The 22,002-nt window shown below is 46.4% G+C and overlaps 1 protein-coding gene across 3 annotated transcripts in view; it reads left to right on the forward strand.

The window, feature by feature from the left end:
• Positions 1-22,002, forward strand: part of BAG1 (BAG cochaperone 1) — a 148,683-nt gene that overhangs the window by 65,862 nt on the left and 60,819 nt on the right. For all 3 annotated transcript variants that reach the window (XM_077269543.1, XM_077269541.1, XM_077269540.1), the window contains exons 2-3: positions 2,373-2,501; positions 16,611-16,693. In XM_077269543.1, the coding sequence (XP_077125658.1) occupies positions 2,444-2,501; positions 16,611-16,693 (141 nt within the window). In that variant the 5' untranslated portion in view covers positions 2,373-2,443. The remainder of the gene's footprint in view (positions 1-2,372; positions 2,502-16,610; positions 16,694-22,002) is intronic.

The raw sequence follows: 22,002 nt of genomic DNA on the forward strand, positions 1-22,002 counted from the left end.
GGGTAGTTGTACCCCAATAGTGCGGGACGCGGACCCCAGCCTCGTGTGACCCTTATATCTAGCAAGGTTTCCTATTATTTGCTTAATGATGCCAGAAGCCATGCTGTGCGCCCAGACCGCCTCGCCCTGACAGCCGTGTGCCCAGACCGCCTCGCCCTAACAGCCGTGCACCCAGACGGCAGTGTGCTGAGACAGTCGTGTGTCCGTGGGACTAGTTGTGAATTGTGTAATTGTGAATGACCCCATACAATGTACAGTAACCCACTGTGCGCCCAGACTGTTGTGTACAGACCGCTGTGTGCCCTGAACACCATACCCTGGCCGCTGTGGGACAAGTTGTGAATGACCCATACATGCACCCAGACCACCTCGCCCTGAATGTTGTACACCCGCTCCCTGACCGCTGTGCGCCCAGACCAATAGTGCCAAGACTGCAGTGCCCTGACCATTGTGCGCCAAGACTGCAGTGCCCAGGCCTCCGTGCACCCAGAGCGCCTCGTGCCCTAACCATCGTGTGCCCTGTTGTAGTTGTGAATTGTTTGTGAATGTACAGCAAACCGGCGTGCGCCCAGACTGTTGTGTACAGACCGCCATGTGTCCTGACTGCTGTGGGACTAGTTGTGAATTGTGTAATTGTGCATGACCCTCTACATGCATCCATAACACCTCGCCCTGAATGTTGTGCGCCCAGACCGCTGCTCCCTGACCACTGGGTCTAGTTGTGTAATTGTGAATGACCTCATGCAATGTACAGCATACCGCGGTGCGCCTAGACTGCCGTGCTGAATTGTGACAGTGTGCAATGCTCACATTCTCAATCCCCCTTATTCCCAGTGCAAGTGTGTGGTCACCAAACCATAGGTATGCAGTCATGTGCTAACTAGATTCTCATCTGCTTCTTCTCAGGAGGATCATGACAGTGTGTGCTTTACTTACTGTTACAGTTCCACAATATGAGTCCCATGGATGACTGCAGACATTTGTTTAGGGCCTGGAAACCTTTTTACATGTAGTTGTCAATCTTTGACAGCAGAGATCAGGGCTCTTGAGCCAACACACACCAGTGTGACAGATGTCTGGACATGTTTGTAGGAATTGTCTAAGAGTTGGACAACCCCTTCTTATCTGCTGGCATGCCCCATGTAAAATAAAGTTACTCTATTTTATTTGTTCATGTAGCGCTAGTAATTTCCACAGCGCTCCCAGATCGTCGCCAATCCTGTGATGTCAGCGCTCCAATTTCTGGCTTTCACTTAACATTTCGACACTTAAAATATATATATGGTAGTTGGCACACCAGATATTAACATTGGGGCACAGTGGCAGGGAAAACAGTCTGTGTGCAGTTTAGAAAATAACCACAACATTCAAAATTTGCTGGTGACGTAATGTATTAAAAAAAATTCCTGTTACCATAACGTTTCGGTCCAACCTGTACCTTTTTCCCAGTCAGGCTGTAGATGTGTAGCACATGTATAGTTGACTGTCCGTACTGTCACTGCAATGGATACATGATATACCAATCATGCCTTTCAGAGCCAACACCCGCTCTGTGTGATTTCCATTTTCTGAACTCTCCTACTTTGTCATCTTAGACAACATAGATGATTTCCTTATTCTCCATATTCCGTCCTGCCCAGTAGAAGCCTCGCCCTGCCCTGCAGAGAAAAGTGATTTGTAATTTTTTAAAATCTTTTGGCTTCAAAACCTACATAAAAAACCCAAACATGGAAGCATACTTTGTGAATGCATTCATGAGAACATTTGGCTAATTAATCGGACACATATTGAGGTGATTCCATACTTAGTTCTCGGATGGTCACACTACTGCTGCACATGAGAGATGTCGATCGCGCATGGCCGATTTTGGACTGCCAATCTCAATGGTCTCCCTGAGAGAGCCACTGACCGACGTGATAGTCGTCAGCTTTCTCATAGAGAATATGGGTGCTTGGACGAGCGAGTGCTCTTGGGTGTAGAAGAGTCGGCTGAGATGGCTGTCGGCTGAGATGACTGTCCGAAGAATTGTTCGGCCAACAGCTACCCAGTGTGTATGGCCAGCCTTATAAACACTACTAGCAAAATGCTTGGAAATGCTAATGCAGAATATTTGGAAGGTTGCTGGAAACAAATGACCGTCGGGTATGTGCACACGGGGAATACCTTGCTTGGGCTTTCTGGCTATAAATTCCATTGTGTATTATAGTACTAGCATTGTGGAAGAGATTTTTGGAAACTGCAGAATTTGGTGTAGATCCTGCTCAATTGTTCTATTCTGTGTGCACATGTCCTTGGACCATTAATGTACTACAATTATAGCCAAAAATGACTATTCTTTATGGCTGCAAATAATTACATATTTTTTTTTCCAGGAAGTGAAAAGCACAAACTGCAGATTGTGGCTGAAGAGGAGCATCAGGAGCCCGTTCTTCAGGACCTGGCAATGACTGTGGAGAAAGTCACCGGGGTACCAATTGCCTCACAGAAACTTATATACAAGGGTACATCTCTAATACGTTGTCTAATGTTAGTCTGCTAGGAATATGTATTCGGAGAACATAAGGGGAAAAGCCCTGAGGGGTTTCCCACCTTTTTATAATGGGTCTGATAGCCGCTTCTTGAGCTGACCCCAAGGTATATGCTGGTTTGCATCCCGCGTTGCTCTGTAAATTGTATTTTGCTGCATTTGAGGGTTTGAAGAATAAAAAGGTATAAAAGCAGTAACTTTTTCATAAATTTAAAATACATCTTTATAATCAGGTGCTCATACAGGGCTGGGAGTAACAGTATGAGAGGGCATTATAACAGATTAGTACTATGATTCAGAGATCATGGTCTTCTGTAAGTGCTGTGATCACTCGGTTTCCAGTCTAGTGTAAACAGTTTCTTTATTTTACATGTAATATTTCTGATCTACAAATTGGTAAACAAAATGTAATTTTACTAGGCCAAAGGAGCACAGATGAGGCTGCAATCACACGCAGCGACCCTGAGCTGCTACAGTCCTGCAAAGGGACTCTGTCAGCACACAATGACTGTTCAAACTAAGCCCTGCTGCTCAGTGCTTCATGGCAGTGCCAATCACTTATATACACCTTTCCACTTGCTTGTTTTCCCTCTATTTCCACCCCTTTATTTGATTGACAGCTCTGGCTTCATAGAGCCAAAGAAGGGTGGAGATAGAGGGAAACCAAGCAGGTGGGAAGGTGTATATAAATGATTGGCCCCACCATGAAGAACCGAGCGCCTGCACTTGGTTTGAACAGTCGTTCTGCGCTGGCTGTCCCTATAAAAGCTCCTTACACAATCTCTTAATGTTGCAAGAAAACAGCGGTTTCACATACAGCACATAATGACTGTTCAAGCCAAGTACAGGCTCTTGTTGCTTCACGGTGGGTCAGTTATTTAAGTACACCTTCCCTCCTGCTTGGTTTCCATTCTCCTCCCTTCTCTGGCTCTATAAAGCCTGAGCTGTCAATCAAAGAAGAAAAGGGCAGAGAAAGAGAGAAAACAAGCAGGAGGGAGGGTGCAATTAATGAATTTTCTCTATCCCCATGATGGCACCACGGAGAGAGGGGTCCGCCCCCAGGGACAGGAAACCTACAGGTGAAAAAGGGCGTACCTCTCTCCCACATCAGTTGGTTTCCTGTCCCTGACGGGGAACCTACAGCACGTACCTAAAGAATTCTTCGTGGGATTCCAGGGTGCTGGCCGGCCGGTTCCTGACAGGGGGCGCCCTGTCTCGGCTGTGTCCAGTAGGTTTTCTCCCCCCTTTTCATCCGACCCTGAGGCACCACCACGGGGGTCGGCGGGCCCTGCGGGTGAGTGTTGCAGGGGAAGGCAGTGAAGAGGTCCGAGCCTGTCTTCCTCAAAAAGGAAAAAAAAAAAAAAAAAAGGGGGAGGAAAGAGGCAGGTGGCGGCGGCCACCGTTACAGCCTCTACACCGCTAATCGGTGCATGGGGGTAGCGGCGGCTACGCTACCATTACAGAGGCGCATAAGCGCCGCAGATCACCGCTAAACCGCCGCCCAAACCGGAAGTACGGGCGGGCGGAACGTTGAAACGCGCGCACAGGCGTCCCCACTAATATCCTCCCTATAGGACGCCTGTGCAGCGAAACCGGAAGTGACGCGCGCGCATGCGCAGATGACCGCTTCTGCCGGCGGCAAGTTTAAAAAACGGCGTTCTCAACAGAGAAAACGTGGGAAACCCTCTCTTTTGGCAAAACGCAGCGCGTAGCCACTATGAGCGGCAAAGAACCGCAAGAGGCACAGGAATGTGCACAATCATCACCCGAACAAGTACCGCGTCCGCGCTCACAACATCAGCGCAAGGGGAACGCTTCATCCCAGCAACGCAGCAGCAGCGGACGATCAGGGTCTCAACGCAGTCGAGTCTCTGGAGGAAATACTCGGCCAGCGACAAAACCAGTGGACACAGTCCCGAGGCCAGAGACGGTATCTCTTAGCCGTAAAGGGTGAGTGATCCACGTGGAAGTGGTAACATAATACGAGATTACTTTTCTTTCTCTCTTAGGGAAGGAAATGTACAGCCAAATCAAAACACAAAGTGTGTGCGATATGTTCGGAGGAGCTATCTTCCTCGTGGGAGAAGAAGCTATGCGGGCCCTGCATAGAAAAAACCATCCAGGAGGAATCTCCGGCGTTCGCATCAGACTTAAAAACTCTTATAAAAAATCAAGTAGAAAATGCCCTCAAAAGCATTAAAATCCCGGTCAGGTCAGGTCATAAGTCTCCTGAGTCCAGTATAGACGAATCAGAAAATGAAACTTCTGACTCTAACGATTTATCAACGTCCGAAACCTCCTCATTATCATCAGAGGGGGGACGCAGTTGCTTCCCCATCGAGGAGACGGACGCGTTGATAAAGGCCATCAGAACAACTATGGGTCTGGTAGACGAACGCCCTAAAAGAACAGCACAGGACATAATGTTCAGCGGATTAGAACAAAAGAAAAGAAGAGTATTTCCAATAAATGAAAAAATTCATGCTTTGATCAAGAAAGAGTGGAAGAAACCAGACAAGAAAGTACTCCTGACCCCCAAGAGAAAGTACCCGTTCGATGACCCAGCCTGCTCATCTTGGAGCAAGGCACCTAAACTGGATGTGGCCATAGCAAAGGCCTCTAAAAAGTTCGCCCTGCCCTTTGAGGACATGGGTACTCTGAAGGATCCAATGGACAAAAAGGCAGACACCTTCTTAAAAAACTCCTGGGAAGCGGCAGGAGGGGGCCTAAAGCCAGCCATCGCAGCCACATGCACGGCCCGTGCTCTGATGGTATGGCTTGAGCATCTGGATTCTCAACTAAAAGAGAAAGTCCCAAGAGAGACATTACAAAAATCAGTGTCCATGATGAAAGGAGCAGCAGCTTTTTTGGCGGACGCTTCGGTGGACTCAGCAAGATTGTCAGCCAGGTCGGCTTCCTTCTCAAACGCCGCAAGACGCGCCCTGTGGCTGAAGTGCTGGCCGGGGGATCTGCAGACAAAGACCAAGCTTTGTTCAATACCTTGCGAGGGTGAATTCCTGTTCGGGTCTACGTTGGACGACATCCTCGACAAAGCGGGAGATAAAAAGAAATCTTTTCCCGGGTTCCCCAACCAGTCATATAGGCGCTCCTTTCGGAACAGAAAGTTCATGCGCAGAAGACCTCCAAAAGGAAATAAAGAAGGATGGGAAGACAGAAGAAACAAAAACAGGGGCTTCTTGTTTAACAAAACCCCTCCTCCAGATAACAAAAAATCTCAATGAAGGTACTTCCCGGGTCGGAGGGAGACTAGCGAAGTTTCTTCCAGCCTGGGAAAAAATTTCAAACAGCCCTTGGATTTTAGGCATTATACGAGAAGGCCTCAAATTCAAATTTCGCGTCCCTCCCGGCAATTTTTTCATGGTAACGCCTCAAAAACAGTCACTCGAACAGTCAGCTCTCCAGAAGGAAATTCTGAGCCTAATCCAGAAAGACGTATTGCAAGAAGTTCCATACCTGGAAAGAGGCACGGGATTCTATTCTCCCCTCTTTCTCCGGAAAAAACCGGACGGATCGTACAGAACGATCGTAAATCTCAAAAAACTAAACAGTTTCTTGGAGATACAACATTTCAAAATGGAAACAATAAAATCTTGCGTAAGAATACTCTTTCCTCGGTGTTTCATGACTGTTTTAGATTTACGAGACGCGTACTACCATGTGCCCATACACAGAGATTACCAAAAATATCTCAGACTGGCAGTGAATATCCAGGGGGAGATCAAACACTTCCAATTCCGAGCTCTCCCCTTCGGGATAGCTATCGCTCCTCGAGTATTCACGAAAATAATGTCAGAGGTGATGGCCCACATACGGGAACAGAACATCCTAATAGTTCCCTATCTAGACGACCTACTCGTGGTGGGGAACTCATTTCAACACTGCGAACAACAGTTGAATCTGGTCATTACTTCTCTATCGAGCCTAGGGTGGCTGCTAAACATACCCAAGTCCAAAATGGTACCATCTCGGGCACAGGAGTACTTGGGGATAGTCCTAGACTCGAACACGCAGACATGTTATCTTCCTCAGGAGAAGGTACAAAAAATGACACAAGCCGTATTACAGCTGACGGTATCCCCAGTGACCACTCTGAGGAGAGCAATGTCCCTCCTGGGCTCTATGACTGCCTGTATTCCGGCAGTTCAATGGGCACAACTTCATTCCCGGGATTTACAATGGGAGACCTTAAATTTAGGCATATCTCTACACGGAAATTTAGACGGGCGGTTAACTATTTCTCCAAACACAATACACTCCCTAGCATGGTGGGCAGACCCAGGGAATCTAGCCAAAGGGGTTCCTTGGGCGATACCGACAGAAAAGATTCTAACAACAGATGCAAGCCCCTGGGGCTGGGGAGCTCATATAGGCGATCAAGTGGCACAGGGGAGTTGGAACAAAAGTCAGGAGCCAGACTCGTCCAACATGAAAGAGCTACTAGCGGTAAAATTGGCCCTAACACACTTCCTATATCTCCTACACGGTCATCACGTAAAAGTGTTTTCGGACAACCAAGTAGTGGTGGCATATCTAAACCACCAAGGGGGAACCAGGTGTCGAGCTCTGATGGAGGTAACTCAATCCATCCTCCACATAGCGGAACACAGTCTAAAATCCTTGACAGCTCTCCACTTAAAAGGCTCCGAAAACCAAACTGCAGACTTCCTGAGCAGAACATGCTTAAAACAGGGAGAGTGGGAGCTAAACCAGTCGGTCTTCGATCAGATCGTGAATCTCTGGGGCCTACCAGTAATAGACCTATTCGCGAACAGCCAAAACCGCAAAGTAGAAACATTCTGCTCAATAGATCCCCGGGGGAACCCTGTAGCTCTAGACGCGTTGACAATTCCTTGGAACTATCACCTTGCCTACGCGTTCCCTCCAATGTCACTCATACCCTTAGTATTGAGGAAAATTCGGGAGGAGAGGTCTACAGTGATACTAATAGCGCCATTCTGGCCCCGCAGAATATGGTTTTCTTGGCTAACAAAAATGTCCATATCGAGTCCATGGGTTCTACCAGACACCCCGAAACTTCTGTCCCAGGGCCCAGTGTTTCACCCCAATGTAAAAAACTTACACATGACAGCGTGGCTTTTGAGAGGAGGTTACTAAGAGACAAAGGGTTCTCTCCTAACTTGGTGTCCACTCTATTACAAAGTAGAAAACCCGTAACCACTAGAATATATGGGAAGGTGTGGAAAAAATTCATATCGGTGTCAGGGGCAGACCCGTCCGGGGAAATTCCTATTGGGAAAATCCTTGAATTCTTACAGAAAGGCCTGGAAAGAGGTTTGGCTACAAGTACGCTAAAAGTTCAGGTAGCAGCCTTAGCAGCTCTGTATAATTACGATTTGGCCAGAAATCGTTGGGTCATGCGATTTATTAAAGCCTCATCCAGGTCCAGACCCATTCCCCTCCACAACTCTCCCCCATGGGACCTAAACCTCGTACTAAACGCTCTAACCAAACCTCCCTTTGAGCCCCTGACAGAAGTCCCCTTAAAGATCCTTTCTCTGAAAACCACACTCCTAGTGGCCCTAACCTCAGCTCGCCGTATCAGCGATATACAGGCGTTATCTTCATGCCCGCCCTTTACTCAGATACTGGACGACAGAGTTATTCTAAAAACCGACCCAGCTTATCTCCCTAAAATAGCGTCACAGTTTCACAGAACGCAAGAAATTTCTTTACCCTCCTTTTGTCCCAAACCTAAAAATGAGGGGGAGAAAACACTACATACCCTAGACTTAAGAAGATGTCTAGTTAGGTATCTATCAGCCACTAGGGAGTACAGGAAGGATAGGGCTCTGTTTGTCTGCTTCCAGGGTCCACGCAAAGGACAAAAAGCGTCAAAAGCAACCTTAGCAAGATGGATAAGAGACGCCATCGCCCTAGCCTACTCATCCTGTGGGACGGCCATCCCAGACAACATAAAGGCTCATTCGACCAGAGCAGTGGCAGCATCCTTGGCGGAGAGAGCTGGCGCTTCAATACAACAGATATGTAGAGCGGCCACTTGGTCTTCCCAGTCTACATTCTTTAAGCATTATCGCTTAGACTTGACTTCCTCTGATCCTACCTTTGGGCGAAGGGTTCTAGAGGCAGTGGTCCCTCCCTAATAGCTCTATCTATTCAAATCTCTCCGTGGTGCCATCATGGGGATAGAGAAAATGGTAGTTACCTGCCGATAACGGTATTTCTCTGATCCCATGATGGCACCCGTATATTCCCTCCCTTTTCTTTTCACACACAGGTGTGCACTGGATAATGTACTAGTAATTAATTTTAGTCACGGTGCTTCTATTAAGTTAAATAGGCTAAGTTTAATTTGCATAAATATTGAGTTGCAGCTGAAGTTCTGTATAAAGGCTCTGTAAACCAACTGATGTGGGAGAGAGGTACGCCCTTTTTCACCTGTAGGTTTCCTGTCCCTGGGGGCGGACCCCTCTCTCCGTGGTGCCATCATGGGATCAGAGAAATACCGTTATCGGCAGGTAACTACCATTTTTCATTACTTGGACAACTTCTGCTTATACTTGCAACGCCGGTGCCAAGTCAGCAGTGGCGTCACTGTCTACGCCTTTGTACAGTTCGAACATAATGAGGAAGTCTGGGCTGCAGCTGATTTCGGACTTCCTCTTTCTGCTCAATTTGACAGGAGGCGGGGACAGTGACGCCAGTGCTGATTGGGCTCCGGTGTCACAACAACCGCATGCGAGCCACAGGAGTGCTGACTGCTCTGGCACAGTAGGTGAGTATAGGCTTTCTTATTTTATGGGGGCCAAACATTTTGATCAAGAAGGGGTTGTCCCAATAGTGGACAACCCCTTTAAATCCTTGGCCACGTCATGATTTACCCAGCGCCTCTACCTGGTTTGAACATTCATTCTGTGCAGACTGCCCCTTTGTGGTTTTCTGACTACATTGTGGCAGTAGCATGGGAACACAGACTTCTGATCACTGATTACCATGAATCTCTCAATTGCTCATCACAATTTTTTTCTGCCACAGCAAAGGTGTGTAAGATAATTTGTTACACTTAGATTTGTAAATCCTTTGTATAGATTTAGAAGTTTGCAGTCCTCTTGTTATGTAACAAATAGGAAATAAAGTGTTTACTGGCCACCAGGACGTAAGCAAAGTAACCGTTCTATGCCCCATGACAATCTGTTACATCATAGGAACTGTGATGTAATGGCACAATCGGTTACTGTGTTTTCATGGCCTGGGATGGATTGGAGGTGCCCACTACTACTCAGATTGTCAGAAGGCAGTGTGCTCTTGATTGACAGTTCAGAACAATGATGTTGATGCTCCTCTGGCCAAAACTATTTACTCTTGATGCAGCAAGCAGAGGAGTAGTCCAGCAATGCGGAAAGCTTTGGAGCAGCTCTTACAAGCTCTATTGTAAAGAGGTTGAATGCACTGCACTCCTTGTGCAGGAGACCGATCAACAACAAGGCACTGAGCAGTTAATTATAAAATTAAAAATTCCCTTTGGGTCTCGTTCACAGGTTCAGTATTTGGTCAGTATTTTACATCAGTATTTGTAAGCCAAAACCAGGAGTGGGTGATAAATACAGAGTGGTGCATATGTTTCTAGTATACTTTTCCTCTGATTTTCCCACTCCTGATTTTGGCTTACAGTTACTGAAGTAAAAAAGTAAAAAATTGATCAACTATTAAATATGTGAACATGGCCTTACTGTCGAAAACAGAGGGCTTTTTTTTTAACTGGTAAATTGGCAAATGTTATCAAGTAAATTGCAGTTTTAGTTAATGATTTTATTGATGATATACTGTGGTTAGTGCTCATACAGTGCAATGTTTTTCTGGCAAAATTAAATATACACTTGAAAAGTCAATTATAAAATGACAATGTTTCCTGTCTCCCATGACAGCACACCTGAGAGAGGGATCCGCCCAGTCGGGACAGGAAACCTACTGAAATAAAAGGGCGGTACCTCTCCCTCGCTTCAGTTGGGTTTCCTGTCCTGATGGGAACCCTTGTGCTGAATCACGGCAGTATCTTGATCGAGGATTTCCACTCACCCACTCCTGTCCCGGCACTGGAAGGGCAGGCAGGGCGCCTGTATGCCAGCCTTCAGGATGCTGGAAGCGCCGTTCGCAGATCTTGCGGGCGTCGGGCCAGCACAGTCCGGGGTCCTGGGGCCCTTCTGTGTCTGCCACGCCGCTCTCTCCCCCTCTGTGGTCGGTGACTTCCGGGCACATGGCTGGCGTTGCGCGCAAGGCACGCTGGGAATGGGAGTGCCTGCGTGACGTCGGAACTGCGCGCCGGATCCAAGATGGCGGCGCCCATGGCTCGGACACTGGCGACGATTCAGGCTTCCCGGCGGGATACAGGAGGAGGGAGAGGTGCATAACAAGTACCGGAAGAGGCGATGAGCACTGTGGATCACCCTTTTTAAGGGTGAAGTTTGCATGGAGCGTCGCTCACTTCGATACAGCTCTCCAGATATGGAGGATCGTATGGAGCAGCAGCAGCCTTTACAGCAGCAGCAGCAAGAGCCCTTATCAGATGATGCACCTGCTCACCAACGTGTTAAGAAAAGTAGCCGCTCAAGTGGAAGGAGCGGCATTCGTCCTGGTCGGACGTCACAGGACTCTTCAGCTTCTAGGAGGGACGTTGTCCGTGCTCCTATTCAGCCTCAGAATCCGGTACCCTTCATGGTCAGCGGGTGGTGAGTGATCTTCGTGAATATCACCCTGGTGGTAATGGGCTACATTTTCTGTTTACTTGGCAGGCGCCGAGGAAGGCTAGCACCAAGTCAAGGAACAAGGAATGTGCCCTCTGTAGAGTTCCGTTGGCAGCCCAGTGGCAGAAAAGTCTTTGTGTAGATTGCATCCAAAAGACTATCCAGGAAGAGACCCCTGACTTTGCCTCTAGTCTTAGAGCCATAATTAGAGCCGAAGTTGAAGGCTCAGTAAAAACAGCCCTTAAGAAAAAGTGTAGTTATAACCCAGAGCCTATTTCAGATTCCGAAGTCTCTCTTTCTGACCAGGAATATCAGGAGGAACCATTATCTCCCTTCCCCTCTTCTTCTATATCCTCTGGCTCCTCTTCAGATAGCGATGTGGGGGGCCGTCCGTGCTTTCTAACTGAGAACACGGATAAGTTAATAAAGGCCGTCAGAGCTTCAATGTGCCTAAAAGATGAATAAACGACCAAATCCCTGTAGGACATTATGTTTGGGGGTTTAGAGGAGAAAAGAAAGCGTACTTTCCCAGTTAACTCCAAAGTAAAAGCCCTTATAGAGAAGGAATGGAAGAAGCCGGAGAAATCGGGTAATCTGCCCTCTGCTTCTAAAAGACGTTACCCCTTTGAGGAGAAAGATTCGGAGACATGGGATAAGGCTCCAAAAATTGATGGTGCGGTAGCTAGATCATCTAAAAAGTTATCCCTTCCCTTAGAAGACTCTGGTGTATTAAGGGACCCCTTAGACAAAAAAGCGGACGGGTTCCTAAGACACACCTGGGAAGCAACCGCAGGGGGTTTAAAACCGGCGATTGCGGGAACTTGTGTCGCACGCTCCCTTATAGTCTGGCTACAACAGATAGAGGAGCAATTAAAATCTAAAGTACCGAGGGAAGACATCCTAACCAATATAGCTATGGCTAAAGGAGCGGTAGCCTTTATAGCAGACTCCGTGAGGCTGGCCTCTAGAGCAGCGAGTTTATCCAATGCGGCTAGACGTGCTCTTTAGTTAAAGCGGTGCCCGGGTGACTTGCCTTCGAAGAATAGACTTTGTTCCATACCATGTGACGGCCATTTCCTCTTTGGTCAGAAGTTAGAAGACATTTTGGAGAAAGCAGGCGATAGGAACAAGGGTTTTCCTCGCTTTCCGGTGGACATTAGAAGACCCTATTTTCGGAGGGGGAAATTTAGTAGAGGCCGCCCCCCGGGAGATAGAAGGAATTGGGACTCCAGAGACAGAAAAGGATCTGGATTCATGTTTAGGGGTCCCTCAACATCAGCAAAAAAGCCCTCCCAATGACGCCAGGCCAGAGGTAGGGGGAAGACTCTCGTTCTTTTTCCCAGCCTGGGTAAATATCTCCCCCAGTACCTGGACTCTGAAGGTTGTCAAAGACGGCCTAAAAATAGACTTTGTTTATCCACCGCGACAGACTTTTGTTTTGACATCCCAAAGAAAATCCCCGGAAGAACAGCTAGCTTTGGAAGCAGAGGTATTAGAACTGGTGTTAAAGCGAGTTATGGTAGAAGTCCCGGGGGAGGAGGAAGGAAAAGGTTTTTATTCTACTCTTTTTTTTTTTTGATACGTAAACCGGACGGGTCATGAAGAACTATTGTCAATTTAAGAAATCTCAATCAGTCGGTAGTAAACTGCTCCTTCAAAATGGAGTCTATAAATACAGCAATAAAGCTCTTGTTCCCAAATTGCTTCATGGCGGCTATAGACTTAAAGGACACCTACTACCATGTCCCAATCCATCGGGACTACCAAAAATTTCTAAGAGTAGCAGTTTATGTCCAAGGAAGTCTCAGGCACTATCAATACGCTGCCCTCCCATTCGGCCTGTCTATAGCGCCAAGAATATTCACCAAGCTAATGTCAGAGGTCATGTCCTTCCTCCGTTCTCGGAATGTGGTTATAGTTCCATATCTAGACGACTTTCTTATAATAGGGAATTCGGCAGTACACTGCCGGGCACAAATAAAATAAGTCACGGCTACGCTAGAGGTGTTGGGTTGGAAAATAAATCTCACCAAATTAAGGTTGACGCCGGAGTTAGTTCAGTCCTTTCTGGGCTTGGTTCTGGACTCCAGGAGTCAACTTTGTCTCCTACCAGAAAACAAATTGGTCAAAATTCAAAATTTTGTGGAGTCAGCAATTCAACACCCTGTAATGACACTGAGAAAGGCGATGTCCCTGTTGGGTTCTCGGACATCCTGTATACCCGCAGTAAGATGGGCGCAGTTTCATCTAAGACAGTTACAGTGGGAGGTCCTGTCAGCACAAAAGTGGTTAAACGGGCGTTTAGAGGGGAAGCTACGCCTTTCATTGGAAGTAACAGATCATCACCACAGACGCAAGCGGTTCAGGATGGGGAACTCATTTAGGAACTCTCTCAGTTCAGGGATCCTGGTCCCGACTAGAATCACAGCAGACGTCCAATTTAAGAGAATTATGGGTTGTAGAGAGGGCTATAAAACATTTCCTCCCTATCCTTCAGGGTCACCATACCAGAGTCTTGTCAGACAATTATGCAGTGGTAGCATATATCAACCACCAAGGGGGGACGAGGTCCCCTTCCCTTATGAAGTCAGCGTCTGTCCTCCTACAACTAGCAGAGCTCCACCTGCTATCCCTCTCTGCTCTTCACATAAAGGGGGTCGAAAATACGAAAGCGGACTACCTAAGTCGCAAGACACTAAAACAGGGAGAGTGGTCATTGAATCCCCGCATGTTTCAACAGATAGTGCAGGCCTGGGGCATACCTGTAATAGATTTATTTGCCACTCTGCACAACAGGAAAGTGGAGAGTTTCTGTTCGTTAGACCCGAGAGAGAAACCTTTTGCAGTGGATGCTCTTCAAAACCAATGGAAATTCAGTCTTGCTTATATTTTTCCACCGATAGCGATGATTCCGGCAGTGGTAAGGAAGATCAGAATGGAGCAGGCGAGAGTAATTTTGATTGCTCCATTTTGGCCGAAAAGACCTTGGTTTTCCCTCCTAAGACAGATGTCAATAACCGACCCATGGATTCTACCAGAGATTCCGGACCTGCTTACCCAGGGTCCAATATGCCACTCTCAGGTGAAGGGCTTCCATCTTGCAGCCTGGAATTTGAGAGGGCATTACTGAGTCGGCAGGAGTTTTCACAAGGGCTAGTCCTCCACCTTGTTGAAAAGTAGAAAACCGGTCACGTCTAGAATTTATGGTAGAACGTGGAAAAAATTCCTAGATTTTTCAGGGCAACCTTTGGGGGATGAGGCTCCTGTAGGTACTATTTTAGAGTTTTTACAAACAGGTTTACAACTAGGGTTGGCAACCAATATGCTCAAAGTACAAGTGTCGGCGTTAGGAGCCTTATATAATTGTAATCTGGCCTCTAATAGGTGGGTGTCCCGCTTTATAAAATCTTGTAGTAGGTCTAGGCCGGTGATATTTCAGAGGGTTCCCCCGTGGGATTTGAATCTGGTCTTAGAAGCTCTAACTAGGAGTCCATTTGAGCCTTTACAGGAATCATCAGTAAAAATCCTCACTCTTAAAACAGTACTTCTGGTAGCATTGACATCAGCCCGTAGGGTGAGTGATTTGCAAGCCCTGTCTATTTCCCCTCCTTATACACAGATATTTGAGGACAGGGTAGTTCTGAGACCGGACCCGGCGTATCTGCCGAAAGTGGTACTTAAGTTTCATAGGAGTCAAGAAATTTTATTACCCTCTTTTTGTGATAATCCTAAGAACCCAGGGGAAGAAAAATTTCATACACTGGATGTAAGAAGAGCTATTTTACAGTACATATCTTTGACCAGTCAGTGGAGGAAGGATCAGTCCCTATTTGTAGCTTTCCAGGGTAGCAAAAAGGGATATGGGGTATCCAAAGGTACTATTGCTAGGTGGATTAGGGAGGCTATTTCCTTATCCTATGCTTCATGTGGTGCCCCGATCCCTGAAGGCATCAAGGCTCACTCCACCAGAGCTGTGGCTACTTCCTGGGCAGAAAAAGCGGAGGTATCCAATTGATCAAATTTGTAAGGCCGCTACCTGGTCCTCACCGTCTACCTTCTTTAGACACTACCGACTAGATCTATCCTCCTCGACTGACCTTACCTTTGGTAGAAGGGTGCTACAAGCGGTGGTCCCTCCCTAAGGTGTTTCTTTCTCCAAAAATCTCTCAGGTGTGCTGTCATGGGAGACGGGAAAACACCAAGGTTACTTACCGGTAGCCGGTTTTTCCGGAGCCCATGACAGCACCTGTATATTCCTTCCCTTCTTTTTCACCCTTTGGTACGCACTTTTAGCTGGGTGTTTTTTGTTGTTATTATAACGTGGTGGTAGATTGCCATGTGTACTAACCAAAGGGGCCTCTCATGCTCTGGAAACCAACTGAAGCGAGGGAGAGGTACCGCCCTTTTATTTCAGTAGGTTTCCTGTCCCGACTGGGCGGATCCCTCTCTCAGGTGTGCTGTCATGGGCTCCGGAAAAACCGGCTACCGGTAAGTAATCTTGGTGTTTTACATGTAAAAATGTTTTTTTTAATGATATTTTCAATAGGATGAATTTACAAACCAAAGAGTAAAAATATTTACCGTACTTGAAAATTGATCAAATCAGAAACGTAATTAGAGTAAAACAGTTCATCATTAGTACATGTGATAGATTCTCCCTAATTCCATTTCAGTGTAATTAGCCACCAAATTAAATGTTTGCCAAATTGAGTGCTGCCCAGCACCAGAACACGTTTTACTTGCCTTCCGTCTGGGTATACTGGAAAAGTGCTGCCCATGGCTCGTGCAATAAGTGCCCACCCACTAAGTAATCATACTAAACCTACCCTTATATACTATAAGTGTACTAAGTAATCATGTTGTTTTTATAAGTTTTCTTTGCACAGATGTCTGTTAAAGGGAATCTGTCAGTAGGTGTTTGCTACCTCATCTGAGAGCAGCCTGATGTAGGCAAAATATGCTGAGTCCAACTATGTATTACTTAATTTCCTGGGTGCAGCAAATCTGACACATTCGTAGCTTTTAGATTTACAATGAGCAGAGCTGGGAAAGCTGCCCCCACCCACACCAAGCTCTGTGTATACAAAGGCCATAGACAGTGAGCTGCTTATCACAGGAGGGGGCGTGGTCAGACTCCTGTAGTCCAGTAATGTTAATCTCTTAGGATAAATCCTCCATAGTTAGTAAACAACAGCATGTGCTTTGACGAGTGCTACATCCCTGAATTCTGTGTTCCAGCCTCTATTTCCTGCTGTCTTCAGCAAAGCAAAAACCTGCTGACACATTCCCTTTAAGAATACACCAGATTCTTATTTCATTGTGCATTGTTTCCATGTATTAAGGGAAATCGCTTAAGGAAATGGAAAAGACACTTTCATCGCTGGGCATCAGAAATGGCTGTAAAATAATGCTAATTGGAAAGAAGGTAAATTTAGTCTTGTCACTTGTCTCTGTTTAGTATATCTTCTGGACAACTGGTAGGTAATATGTGAACAAGTACTTAGTGAAAGGTAAATATTCCTTCTAAAATGGTTATATTAAATGCTATGGATGATTGGTAGGCTACACGATAACTTTGTGATTGTTCAGCTCCATCATCTGTGACCCCTTTTGATTTGAAGAATAGAACAACTTTCCATTGCATTTTGTTCTGTACAGTGTTGCTGGAAGTGTTTCAATGTGGGGAAACAGGGCTCAATCCTTCTAAGGCTCAGCAGGCGTCCAGAAAGATGGATCTCTCTGATCAATAAGTGACTTCATACCACTTGAAGATGGCCCTCTCCATTGATATCTATGGCAGTTACTGAAAGAACAAAGCAAATAGCATTTCTCTTGCTGTAACTTCCATTGCCTTCAATGGAAAATGCGACCACCACCCCTATTGATCTCAGTGTAGCATGCAGTGGACAAGAATCTGTGTATGGGACTAACTTTGGATTTTCTGTAAATATTGTAGATAGAATTACTCCTTTGAATCACCGAGTTCTATTTATTGCATGATGCATGTATCTGAGACATATGTAGATTGATAGTATCGTAGCTATGTAATACATAGGTATGTAATACATATTTAATGAGTTTTTCAGATAAAGGCCAGATTTTGCATGTCCATTGTTTTAATGTTTTTGAGCACCAAGATAATTTTAGATGTATACAAACTTGACAACTTTATCTTTTTTTTTCAATTCAAAACTTAAAATTTCTTTCCCCTTTATATTTGTGACAAAATGTACAAAATAAAACCTGAATTTACAAGTAAACCTAAAATCCTATTATACACCTATAACAATATAATTTTTGTAATACAGACACCTGGCACACTGTAAAAATGTCTACCAAGCACATTAGTGCCTTTATGCAATTTTGCATCAAAGCATAGTGTTGTAAAAAAGAAATAAAAAACACACCAATTCATGTGTATGGCTAAAAAGATAAGACCCATGCCAAGCTTTAGACACCCAGGACCTCCTAGAAATAAATTAAATATGCAAGGATGCTACATGTTGCTTGCATTAACATGCAAGGAGTCGAAAGATGGTCTTGACAAATGGGCAATTGGATATACAACTGCACATCTCAAATAAATCAGGCAAGCACATCTCTCTCATTGCTATGGGAGGTGGATCACGGGAAGGAAAGTTGTATCATTGCCCTTACAGATTGTTTATTAAAACCACACAATTGAAGGGATTTTGTCCGATTTTTGCTATCTCATCTGAGAGCAGGATAATAATATAGGTGCTGAGATCCTGATTCCAGTGATGTCACTGAGCTGAATGCTGTCATTTTGATAATCAGTTTTATCTGCTGTAGATCTAGCAGTTTTCTGAATGTTGAGCTCTGTATAACTCAGGCCACACCACTGATTGGCAGCTTTCTGCCCATGTACAGTGTACACAGGAAGCTGTCAATCACTGGTAGTGGAGTTATACAGAGCTCATCAATATGTCTGACTACCTGGCAGCAGGTTTACTATTCCTCTAATGATTATCTCTTATTGATAAGACTGTGATTTTATCAAAACAACACTAAGGGTACCGTCACACATTGAAATTTTCATCGCTGCGACGGCACGATTCGTGACGTCGCAGCGTCGTATAATCATCGCTCCAGCGTCGTAGACTGCGGTCACACGTTGCAATCACGGCGCTGGAGCGATGCCGAAGTCCCCGGGTAACCAGGGTAAACATCGGGTAACTAAGCGCAGGGCCGCGCTTAGTAACCCGATGTTTACCCTGGTTACCAGCGTAAACGTAAAAAAACAAACAGTACATACTCACCCGTCGGTGTCCTTCAGGTCCCTTGCCGTCTGCTTCCTGCTCTGAGTGCAGCCGTACAGTGAGAGCAGAGCGCAGCACCGCTGTGATCTGCTCTCACTTTCCGGCCGGCACTCAGAGCAGGAAGCAGACGGCAAGGGACCTGAAGGACACCGACGGGTGAGTATGTACGGTTTGTTTTTTTACGTTTACGCTTGTAACCAGGGTAAACATCGGGTTACTAAGCGCGGCCCTGCGCTTAGTTACCCGATGTTTACCCTGGTTACAAGCGAAGACATCGCTGGATCGCTGTCACACACAACGATCCAGCGATGTCAGCGGGTGATCAAGCGACGAAAGAAAGTTCCAAACGATCTGCTACGACGTACGATTCTCAGCAGGGTGTCTGATCGCAGTAGCGTGTCAGACACAGCGATATCGTAACGATATCGCTAGAACGTCACGAATCGTAACGTCGTAGCGATGGAAATTTCAATGTGTGACGGTACCCTAAGCAGTCAAGTAAAGGGCATATCGCTTGAACCAGGGTCTCTTTCTCTACCCTGTGCTGCCCTCAGTTTAGGTGGTAACATTCTGGTGACACATTCCCTTTAAAGGGAACCTGTCAGGTTCCCCATGCCCTCCAACCCAGCAGCATTCACTTATTTATGAGTAAATTCTCTGCTTAACCAGCCCTGTATAACATTTTTCCATACAAATGAGGTTTGAAAAAAGCATTTATATTGCCCCTGTTTCCTATGCTAATGAGGGCTTTGACTAGTCGATGGGGCATTAATTTTACCCAGACTAGTCAGCCCTCTTTCCATGTTATGCCACTGTCGGCGTGATGGCGCAATTTACTCGAGCGGCGTCATCACCACCGCACATGTAAATCTGGCACATGTGCACCGCTCATTCCAGCAATGTCACTGCGTCTTTAAAGCCGCTTGTACACTTTCCGACTTCAGAGGTGCCCATCGCGCATGACCGGAAGCTATCTTTGAGACTTTTGGACTTGTGCAGTGCACCCCTGAAGCATCGAAAAGTTCATGCTGCTTTAGAGACGCTGCTGGAATGATCAGAGCACATGCGCTAGAATCGCATGAGTGGCGATGACGTCACTCATGCAAATAATGTTATTACGCCCACAAAAATGGGATAAATCGAAAAAGGACTGAGTAGTCTGGGGCAACTAACAACTTATAGACTAGTCCAAGCCCTCATCAGCATAGCATACGGGGCAATGTAAATGCTTTTTTTAAACCTCATTTGTGCAGGAAAACATTATACAGGGCTAGTTAGGCAGGGAATTTACTCATAAATAAGTCAATGCTGCTTGGTTGGAGGGCATGGGGACCTGACAGGTTCCCTTTAAGTCTAGTTTTATACTAGTTTTTTACTGTCTCAAAATAGTAGTGGTAAAAAGTTGTGTTCACGGATTGTGTTAGATTTGGTATGAAGTCAAGGCACCTTGAGTGTAAATTGAATTTGTCAGTAGGATTAACCCTCCTAAGTATGTTGGCATGCAGGTTACAGGAAGCTGAATAAAATGACACCTTGATATCTGCAATCTGATGTATTATTCGAGTTAAATCCATGTTTTTCTTATATATAAATGACCTCTGTCAAGCTCTGGGGAGGACGCTACCTGAAGGATAACTCTGCCTCCAGAGCTTTTTTCACATGAAGGAGCAGTTACCAGTGTGAGACAAGTACCTGACACAGAACAGGAGAAATGAACTTGGTCTTCTTGCAAACACATTTTTTTTTGCAGCTCCTGAGCTATGCTGTATTGTAACAATATTGCAGCCTTGCCTGCCTGTTAGGGTGTGTGCCCACGATCCGGAGTTGCTGCTGGTTTGATTCTTCATATTTATGCAGCGTCAAATACGCAGCAGCCAGATGTGACAGAATAGTGGATGGGATTTCAAGAAATCCCATGTCCACGATGCGTCCAGAGACACCTGCAGGTCATCCGTGGACACTGACATGCGGCGTCTTTCAGGACCGCAGCGTGTCAATTTCTCTAGTCTCGGCAAGAAAAATTACCGTATTTTTCGGCCTATAAGACACACCGTACTATAAGACGCACCCCAAATTTGGGGTGAAAAATGCAGAAAAAAAGATTTTTTATAAGATGGGGGTCCGTCTTATTGTCCGAATTTAAGATCTCTTACCTGAGGGCAGACAGTGGCAGAGTAGGGTCACAGGAGGCATGGTGGTGGCAGAGGTGAGGTGATGCTGAGGTGCGGTGGGCGGAACGGCGTGCACCTGAGCAGGGTCCCATCCTGCTTAGGTGGGCGACGCCATGGCCTGGTGTCCATGGGGAGGTTGCTGTGGCGGTGGCAGACGTGCGGTCACTTCCTCAGGTGGCAGCGGCCAGGGTCCCTTCCACATTTGAGGTGACGCCACAGCAGTAGTGAAGGAGAGCAGCAGAGCTGGGTGGTTTTCCTGGTGGCGGCGGGCTTACCGGCATTGTGGCGGCGACAGAGGTGCGGGCATGATGTGGCACGGTGAGCTGTATGGCGTGAGCAGGTCCCATCCATATTTGAGGTGAATCCGCGGCCCGGTATTGATGGAGAGCAGCAGCGCAGGTGAGTTACGGTATTTTCCGGTGGCGGCGGCCATCTTGCTGAGGCCGCGCGTGCTCAGATTCACTACTCTGCGTCCCAGGGCTTCAGGAAAATGGCCGCCGCGATCTCCATCTGCGCACGCGCGGCCTCCCGCGGCCATTTTCCTGAAGCCCTGGGACGCAGAGTAGTGAATCTGCGCACGCGCGGCCTCAGCAAGATGGCCGTCGCCACCGGAAAATACCATAACTCACCTGCGCTGCTGCTCTTCATCAATACCGGGCCGCGGATTCACCTCAAATATGGATGGGACCTGCTCACGCCATACAGCTCACTGTGCCACATCATGCCCGCACCTCTGTCGCCGCCACAATGCCGGTAAGCCTGCGTTCCGAATAGAAGACGCACCCCCCATTTTCCTCACAATTTTTTTGGGGAAAAGGTGCGTCTTATATGCCAAAAAATACGGTACATCAATAGAAATGTATTGAATGAGGTAAATCCCCTCGGTTCAGTGAACACATGTGGAGTTAAGCCCCTTTCACACATCAGTTTTTTGCTATCAATCGCAATCAGTCAAATTTTTTTTCCTCATAGACTTGTATTAGCGACGGATTGCGATGGATGGCCTCACATTTCATCAGTCGATCTGTGGATCCGTCAAAAATTGTTTGTCCGGCGGATGGAGACAATGGACAAAGTAACTTTTTTTGTGTACCTCGAAAAAAACGACAGCGGTGGATCTGTCCCCGTCCATCGTTTGATCGAATGGAAGCCTATGGGCTCCGGATCCATCAAATGATTGAATCTGGCGACGGATTACGTTTTTTTTAAACTGAGCATGCTTCGATTTTTATTTTTATTTTTTTTTATTTTTTAGGATCCAATTAGCTGGATCCGCTAGTCGG

Source organism: Ranitomeya variabilis, chromosome 6, assembly GCF_051348905.1.
Source record: "Ranitomeya variabilis isolate aRanVar5 chromosome 6, aRanVar5.hap1, whole genome shotgun sequence".
In the NCBI taxonomy this organism is placed as follows: Eukaryota; Metazoa; Chordata; class Amphibia; order Anura; family Dendrobatidae; genus Ranitomeya; species Ranitomeya variabilis.